Source organism: Periplaneta americana, chromosome 10 (genome assembly GCF_040183065.1).
Source record: "Periplaneta americana isolate PAMFEO1 chromosome 10, P.americana_PAMFEO1_priV1, whole genome shotgun sequence".
Taxonomy (NCBI): domain Eukaryota; kingdom Metazoa; phylum Arthropoda; class Insecta; order Blattodea; family Blattidae; genus Periplaneta; species Periplaneta americana.
The window spans coordinates 170,414,203-170,423,686 of NC_091126.1; the positions used below are offsets into that span (position 1 = coordinate 170,414,203).

The window sequence follows — 9,484 nt, forward strand, 5'->3', positions numbered from 1 at the left end:
TTGATTCCAAAATACTGTATGTAACTCGTTTATTTCACAGTATCTATGAGGACATAACCAGTATGTTGGCGGAAACTTTGGAAACCTTGCATTGTAATTAAACCTATGGCTGACATTTCCAAACACAATCGTCACAATACACCATAAGATCACAAGATACACTTCGATTTCCTTTAAGTGACGCGCTACTGAGATTTTATAATTCCTGCACTTTTAATTGCATCGTCTTGAAAATTTTACATGAGTTGGATATTACCAAAAATACATACATATGTACTTTTTAAATTTATATGTAGACAAATGTGCCCAGAAATATTTGTATAATTTTAATGAAAAATAATTGCTAATTTTAGTAAAAATTTATCTGTGTATCACATAAATTTCGTAAGTTCAAAATGAAGCTAAGACTTCTATAGTGTAATGGTGCGTGGATTATTTCCTGGTCAATATACTCAATTCGTAAAATTTAACTTAATTTTGAAGTATTATTTATTTAATTTCAGTATTTTTTTTAACTTCACTGACCAACATAAAATAGCAGCTTTCTTATTAATAATAATAATAATAATAATAATAATAATAATAATAATAATAATAATAATAATAATAATGTGTACGATATTGCAGCATTTCTTGCACAGATCTGGTGTGAAATATGTACTACGTTTCATTACTCTAGGTCTAGCCATTTAGGATATATCTTATTTCCAGTAAGTGAAAACAAAAATATAACCTATATATTTGCTGGAAAATGACTTTATTCATTCATTCATTTTATTCCATAGATCTTACATGAGCAATGAAGCTTTAAGATGTGGAACAAGTCAAAATTTTACAATATTACAATTACAATTTTTACAAATTTTTACAGTTTTACAATTTAATAATTTTCTACAATTTTTACAATTTTGTGCAATTTTTTTACAATATTTTGGCGAGATGTAGTGAGATGAGGTGAGGTCCGAGGATTCGCCAAGAGATTACCCGGCATTTGCCTTTTGGTTGGGGAAAACCTCGGAAAAACCCAACCAGGTAATCAGTTTATAATATGATTCTTAATATATTAACGGCTTATATGGAATTTCTAACTTACAATAAAGACATTGCGATGGAATCTTCCAACGATATTCTTAAAAGAATTGGAGGCTTTTGGGCACCATATTTAAAAAATGAAGAAAATTACCAAAATTTGGCCAACACTCAGTCGCGCGTCCTTAACTCCGTATCTATCTATCACATTTATTAATCCCTCACATCGCTAGAAAATCAATTTCTTGAATATGTTGTCACATCAGTGTTTGTTACTGGTAAATGATATAGGCCTACAAGTTTCGCAACATTTTCTTCGAAATGTTTCCGTCTCCTCCTACGAACGAACGATTTCCACATTCTCCACCTCTATTTCATCCTAATCCTTCTTTGGCAAGACGCATGTTGTTCACTCAAGTTTACACTTTTCGCATATATTTATGGTAATTGCACGTTTCGCAATTGTTAAAAGAATTTGCACCTTTTCCCACTATTTGAACCACCCACATGATCATAGACAGACGCACTTCACGGCTCTCTTCTCTCTCTTGTCATCGATGTGCTCCTCCCATTTTACCGATATCGACCTCCATTATCGATTCGCATTACCTACTCTTATTTTAAAAAGTTTTCGCCATTTGTCTGTTCATGCATTGTCCTTTATCGACATGTTGCTGGTATTTTCTAACGGTTAATAAATGTTCGGCACTTCGTCATTGTCTAACTGCAGGCCCCGGTATGAAGCTCTCTTTCGTAGCCGAGAGACTGTTTTTATTAAATATTATTTAATCTCATTCCCGTAACGCACCTCCGGAATTGAATTCTGTTGAACAGGGAAAAACTTTCAACCGTCGGTAGAGCGACTGGCTACGGGCTAGAAATGCTCGGGTTCAATTCCCGATAAAGGAAAGTAATATTCTCTTGTCGGACATAGCTGACGACACTGGGGCGCACACTGCATTCTACAGAGTGATTTATACAGAATTGACACATTTCTTTCATTAATTGTTTCAAAACGAATTGTGCTAGCGATAACTTATTATACCTAAAATGTAGAGGAATTTTGGGAGATTAAGTAACCCCATAGAAAGAAGTCCGGCGTTGTCAAATCCGGAGATCTCGGTGGCCACAGGTTCCTGGAAATTATTCGTTCGTCAAAGAAACTTGCAGTTACTGTAGTTCCATGGATTCATTTGATGTATGGCATGTAGCGCCATCTTGCTGAAAATATCCTTGACTCAGGTCTACATCGTCCAGTTGCTCAACAAACTCAGAGACAAACGTCTTAATGATTTTTTGGGTGACTGCTCCAGTCGTGCTCTTACGTCAACAACAACTGTGGGAAGCCTAGATGAACGATGCTTGCCCTTTTCACTCACCAGAGATCCAGTTGTTTCCAATTTGTTTACCAGTCCCAGTATTGTGTTTCTTTTGGGAGGATTGCGTACACCAAATTCTCTCTGGTATGCCCTTTGAGTAGCTGTAATTGAATTCGTAATCCAGTATTGCTTCACAAGGAAGAGTCGTTGATTTAATGTGTACTGCATTTTCACGTTGATACAAAATGTCGAAAACAGCTGCCAACAATAGGAATAAAACATAAACATCTGCGCATCTAGAGCTGCCAACAATAGGAATAAAACATAAACATCTGAGCATCTAGTGACAAGGAATCGAAACTCCAGAACATTCTGCTTAATTTGGTGCTAAAATTGGGTCAGTGCTGCCAACAGTAGGAATAAAACATAAACATCTGCGCATCTAGTGACAAGGAATCGAAACTCCAGAACATTCTGCTTAATTTGGTGCTAAAATTGGGTCATTGAATGAATTTCCAACGGAATAATTAAAGAAAGAAATGTGTCAGTTCTATATAAATCACTCTGTAAAATGAATATCTGGAGGTGAAGTGGCCGAAAGGTAACGCTAACTGCTCATCTTTCTCGCGCATAGGTGAGGAGCTCTGACTCTATTCCCTATAAGCCCTGAAGGCCTTAAGTAAGGAAACTTTACCTTCAGAAGTTGTGGTGTGTGTATGTTTTCGACGTTATATTTTTAATTATTTTCTAATGTATCCTTTTTAGTCTCTTAAGGAGAATGATCTATGATTCAGTACTTCTTGCCCTTTCATAAAACATTAATTTATTTTACTGCGGTTAGTTTACCTTGTTTATTTTAATGATTATTGTTAGTTTGTTTATAAAATGAAAAAATTCTCTTCTAAAATAGTAACCTACTTATTTTATTTTCTACATTTGTATTAAGATATCGCTTTGTTTCTTTGACTGTTTCCACTCTTTTCGCTTTGATTTCTTTAATTTTCTGCACTATATCAGAGCCTATTCCTCTTTCATAGCTTTGTATATCTCAATGACCACGTTATTTTATGCCTTATGCTCTTGTACCATGAACATTTTGTGTGTTTGTGTGTTCCGCAAGCTATCTTCGCTGTAGGTGGATGGACGCGTTAAGTGATTTCACTTCTCTTGCAGGAAACAATCCACAAATGTATTTTATTTGTACTCTTGAGAAATTATTTCTAGCGAAAGCTGGTGACAAAGTTACAGATACCGAAATGGAATTGAGAATTCAAGACTATTTACTATTTCAATATAGTAATTACCCTACAATAAAGTTACTCAAATGAAAGCTTAGTGGTCTAGGGGTAAAGAACTCTCCTCTAGACCCAAGGGTCGCTTGTTCAACTCGGCTGATGTCGATGGATTTTTCAGGACGCAAAAAAAAACGGAGCGCAAGTCCTCCAGGAGGACGCGTGTTCGTGTCGGAGTTTTCCGGCACGTTAAAGACCCCCAAGCCTAAAATTTCTCCTCTCTCATGTCCTAGTAATACCCTATTTGCATAATAGGTGGCGTTTGAGGGGATGAGCTTAACACTTATCCATCTGCTCGCTGTGAGCAAATAAGTGTCACTAAATTCCTCGTAGATGTTGAAACCTCCGCAGGCAGATACCTATGCTCCAACTCAAGAACTATGGGTTAAATGAAATGAACTCTTGTAAACCGATTAACGCGTCATCGCAGCGTCTACAAATATTAGTACTTTTAAAATGTTAAGGTTATTATTTTGTCGGTTGTTCTCAATAATTTTTCGATAATATTTCATCCTTGTACAGACTTCTGGGCATTTTAAAATAATGCCTTGTTAGTAAGTTGTTTCGTAGCCTCATTATTCAAAGTCTCACCGAATGAGCCGTGGTTCGAGTCTCGGCGGTTACTGTGAAATTGTTGTGGACGTAGTTTCTTCATTTCATTAATGTATAGTTACTCTTCTTCCACCAACTCATGCACTTCGAATGGTTTTCTTAGTTAACTGGGTAAAGAATTATCTTGATACACATATACCTCCACCTTTCTACCTGTCACCCACGTTTATTTCTGAAAGGAGTATTTGAATTCCTCTCTGGATTGTGCTCTTGCATACGAGCACAAAGTGGAGCTTTCTTCTGTTTATCTCTTGGCACCCACTCGCTCATTGCTATTCATTCCATTATCACTCATGATACAATTGACACTTCTGTAGAAGTCGTGATTGAATTACTAGCCAATTTGCCCATTCCTGTTTCGTCCACTCCTCGCACAACACGCACAGACACACACAGACTTGATTCACAGTGGAATAATAAACAAGCTGAGATGACATGGCCGCCCCTGTCCTTCCCGTTCCCGCCCCACTGTTTGTGCTAGGCCGTGAGGTAAGCTTGTACCTTGAATGTGGACGGTTTGGCGTTGTAGGTATTCGCCTCTGGCTGGTGATCTGCTGGCCAATTCGATGCTCCCGGGGAATGCCATGAACGGTTCTGGTTGGTGCATCTTCGTATACAACCTCGCTCCGGAGACCGAAGAGAACGTCTTGTGGCAACTGTTCGGGCCGTTCGGTGCGGTGCAGAGTGTGAAAGTCATTCGAGACCTGCAGACCAACAAGTGCAAAGGGTTTGGCTTTGTTACGATGACCAACTATGATGAGGCCGTCGTTGCAATCCAATCTTTGAATGGCTACACCTTGGGCAACCGCGTCTTGCAGGTTTCCTTCAAAACCAACAAGAGTAAAGCCACATAAATGTTGCGGAAGAAACTGTTGAAGACCGCCGCCATATTGGCAGTGCGGTTGTTAATGTGACCATGCTAGTCAACTGAGGCTGCATTTGTCTCCGCTATCTCTGTACGTACGTAATTTACCAGGATGCAACTATCCTGGAAAAACAGCTTATCGCTGGGAGACAAGACATTGGTCCCATGCTCCGCGTCTCGGACTGTAGCAAGTACAGTCATGTTCGTATTCCCTTGCAAAGTTCCCCCACCGGTCAGAGACAAATGCAGCCTTCAGAAGAGGTATATCTTTCCATTTGTACTGTGGTACAAGTATCAGCAGTACATCGATTAGAATCTGGATCATACTGAGCCAAACAAAGAGCTAGTCAACAACATTAGTGCAAGTCATGTGGCGTGCCATTCATTTGGGAGTCCTCAAAATCTTGACTTTTTTTGTTCTGTTATGTGTTACTAGTCATGGCCGTAGCCCTGGGTGGGAGCATTCCCGCCCGCCCACGGAGAATATAATTGTAACTATGATTTCATTTAGCAGCTACGGCAGAATTCTTCTGGTTTTTTGTGTAGGCCTAGGTTTGTAGGCGCGATTACAGCAATTTGATTTGTTTATGTATAACACTCAGTCTAAACTTTTGTTCGTGTAGTTTTCGTTTAATCACTTGACAGAGTATGTGATTAACACTATATATCCTTATTATTATCATTATTATTATCACTATGATTACAATAATTATTATCACTATTATTATTATTATTTTATTGTCACAGGTAGTGGCACACTATATACCTATCTCAGTGTTCTTACACACATGCATGTGACAGTGGAACTGACTTATTTTGGCATAAGTGCAACGTTTATGGAGGTATTATTTATAGTTTGAGTTTTCAGAACAATTAAACAATTTGTTTTGTGTTGACCAACTTTTATTTCGTTTGAACCCTGACAAGTTTTCCACAACCCGGCTACTAACACAGTGCACTGGCAGCTTGAAACTCCTTTTTCCTTGGTTTTTTCTTTCTGTTTTACCATCCGACGCAAATCTCAGGCAACGTACAAACTTGCGATTGAGTTGTTAGCCGTTTGTTTTTTCAGTTGAAAGGTTTTGGGGGAACCACACAGACTTGCACAGAACAATAATTCATAATAATAAAATAAATAACTAAATAATATAAATAATGAAAATAAATCAGGTAACCTATCAAATATGCTGCCCAACTTGATATGTCAACTTCCACGAAAGAAATTTATTTTTGTAAGAACACTTATCAAATTTAACAAATGCATTCCTAGTGGGCAAAAGATTTTAAATGAGACATGAAAAAAGTATGCAGAAATTAAAATATCTAACGAAGGAGAATTTGTTATCTCTTCGCGTTCTTAAAGTTTCTATAGTATCAGATAGTTCCCTTTGCAATAGGAGTTTCTGAGCTAGGTGTGCTTGTACGGGCATTGGGCGCTCCTTCCTGCCCCACTAGGCGCTCTCTCCGCCCCGCCCGTGCCCGTCCGATGCGCGGGGGACACCGCAGCTGTTCCCCGCGCACGGATCCGGCGGGGACGCCGGGAGAACGCCGGCCACTTCCAGCCCGAGGCTTCAGTGGAAGGAACCAGGACTCATGCATTATGTCAGGAGTTTTTGAATACAAAATTTTGATGGACTTTATCTTTCATGGTCACAATTGTAAAGATTTAAAAATGAAAAATGTATATATATTATACTTTGCCTGAGATTAGGAAAGAGATAGAGAAACCTTTTTGATAAAAAAAACTTTATCATGCTGTTGAGGATAAGAGTTTAACTACAAAAGAGTAGATTATTAATTGAAAGTTCAGGAAACTCGATGCACTTTTTCAGTGTTACTTGCCCCTTGATGAATCAACGAAGAAAGATGTACATTTAGTGTTACTTGTGAACATTCCTTGATAAATTTCTCACGGTTTGGCCCTTTATATAGTTAACGCCAATATAATTGCTTATGTGAGATCTATTATAGTTGCAGCTAACTATGTTAAATTTCTGAAGAAACCAAGGGCCAGATTTCTAAATGGTAATATTAGACTTGGTTTTTGCAGCCATTAGCATTTTGCCCCTTTAGAGACTGCAATGCCACCCTAGATTTAAAAGTGGAATATTTTGTATGATACTCAAAACAATGGTGCATACATCTGTTAAATTCTATGGAAAATGTACAGAGAGGACAATTGGAAATACTGGAACCCCGATGTGATGGGTGAAGTGATTCATGAGAGAGGTTCCGAGTATATTTTGGGTTGTGGAGACTAGTTTTGAAAACTGCTTCTGCATTTATCAAGATTGTGATTGATCCTGTTCTACAATTAAAAGTATAAGTAACTTTTGAAGCTTTATAGAACTCATTCACCTACTTAACGGATGCAATTTTGCCAAAGTGGTATTGACTAAATGTGGAAAACAAATGAGTTTGTTAACTTTGGTATTTTCCTCATTCATCATACATAGTGGTTTGCTTGATTATACATTTAAATACTCTTTCTTAAATATTAATTATTATTATCATCCTTTTTATCTAGAAGCAAGGCCAGTCAATTGCAGTCTATCTGATACGAGATTAGAGAGCGAGGATACGTTGATGTGAAGAGCACAAACTACAGGTTGGTTTCTACGCGGCTTGTTGGAACCGACTCTTAACTGGCCTAATACAAAATATATATAAAAATAAAAATGAAACAAATGTGGACTGCACTTGAAGGTCCTTGCTGGTACTCTAGGACTTGTATTCGACTTTGTGTGGTGTAGGTCTAGGTTGTAAAACTTGATTTCTGAGGGCCAGACTCATGGTGTATGGATGTATCCTCATTTTCCAGCACCGGACGATAAGGTCCGGTGCAGGACTGAAACTTTTTGTGACTAAGCATTCCATAAACTTTTATAGAAGAGACAGGGGGTTTCTGTAATACAGTACCTCAACATGTAATTGATGCAATAACTTATGAAGTTCTTAAAAGTGTAGCTTTAGATCGAGTGACGAACATATTAGAAGCACAGACTACTGGCGCGACAGGAATGCTTCTGCGGGAAGTGTTGCTGTCGCCCCACGACCACGATGCACCAGTTTCCTATATTTTATTCCCTGCTCACTGAAGTAACAAAGCTAAAATTTTATGAATCTCATTTTAGTATTTTGTGAAGTATTTGTTACTTCGTTTGTGAGCGGCCATTCTGGTTACATACTCCCCACCCCTCCCCATAGCTGTAGTCCTTTCTCTCCTTGCATATTATAGTACATACCATGGGCTGACAGGTAATGCTTTGAGCACAAGGACATTTGAGACAAGTGAGTTTGGTCTGTTGAGTACGGTAATTTCTCTATGCTAAACGTTATGTCACTGTTGGACCACGGTCCACGGAGGAGAGTCGTGCTGCTGCCGCTTCTATCTCGCAGTGCATGTCTTTATTGCTTCTGTCTAGTGTCACATTGCATTTAGGTGTACGTATTTGATGGGTTGTATTTATCCAATGAAATGATTCACTACTTAAATGATTTTTCATCTAGTTGTAGGTTTATATGGGTAGTTCAGGAATCGTTCTGAGTGTCAGGTGCCATATTTCTAGTTTGAGTATCTTAGCCAAGTGACGAGGAGGAGAAGATTTGTCAGCACTAGAGCTAGAGCTTTTACCTTAGTTGTCTTTGTGTTTTGCTGTAATTTATTGTGTAACTTATTATAACACAGGATAATGGGTTGGACTTTGGTTATCTTTTGAGTTCCAGGAATCGGAAACAGCCAAAGGAAGATGCAAGGGAATTTGAGTTTGAAAGTTAATCAGAAAAGCTGGAAAGATTGCTAACTAGAATGGCCAAATTCTATCCCATTTAATTTATTGTATTTATTGTTAAGTGTAAGAGACTAGTCAGTTTAAGCTTTTTGTTTTTACAGTATTTTGTGATTACTTGAGTTGAAAGTCCAAGACGTAACATTATGCTATGCCGCAGCCATTTCATCCCAAGGATCTCTTGTGATTGTGAGGAGGCAGTAGATTGAGGGCGACAGCACTGTTGTTATCGTTAGTTTTGGTTGTATTGCAATATTTGTACTTTTCCATGTTGAAAACTCAATACAATAAATTATTGGAAAATAGTCTTTATTAATTTACAGCTGTACTCTTACTCGACTATGAAACGCACCAGCGGGCACACCAAGCCGATCCGATCCGGTCCGATCCCATCCGATCGGGGACAAGGTATCCTTGGTGTGAAATGTGTCGAACGCAGATCACTAGATTGAAAAGTCAGGGAATATCATACATAGGCCTAGGCTATGTATATCAGTTTCTTTCTTAATCTTTGGTTCACGTTCCTCTCTGTCTCTAACTCCTTACCTGAAAATACTGTCAGATTTACTCTACAATTTT

General features: G+C 38.2%; 1 protein-coding gene across 17 annotated transcripts in view; it reads left to right on the plus strand.

Annotated features, from left to right (window-relative positions):
- LOC138708146 (ELAV-like protein 1) overlaps positions 1-9,210 on the plus strand; it is a 437,015-nt gene extending 427,805 nt beyond the window's left edge. For all 17 annotated transcript variants that reach the window (XM_069838379.1, XM_069838377.1, XM_069838382.1 and 14 more), the window contains one exon: positions 4,782-9,210. In XM_069838379.1, coding sequence (XP_069694480.1) covers positions 4,782-5,106 — 325 coding nt within the window. In that variant the 3' untranslated portion in view covers positions 5,107-9,210. The remainder of the gene's footprint in view (positions 1-4,781) is intronic.
- The last annotated feature ends 274 nt before the right edge of the window (positions 9,211-9,484 follow it).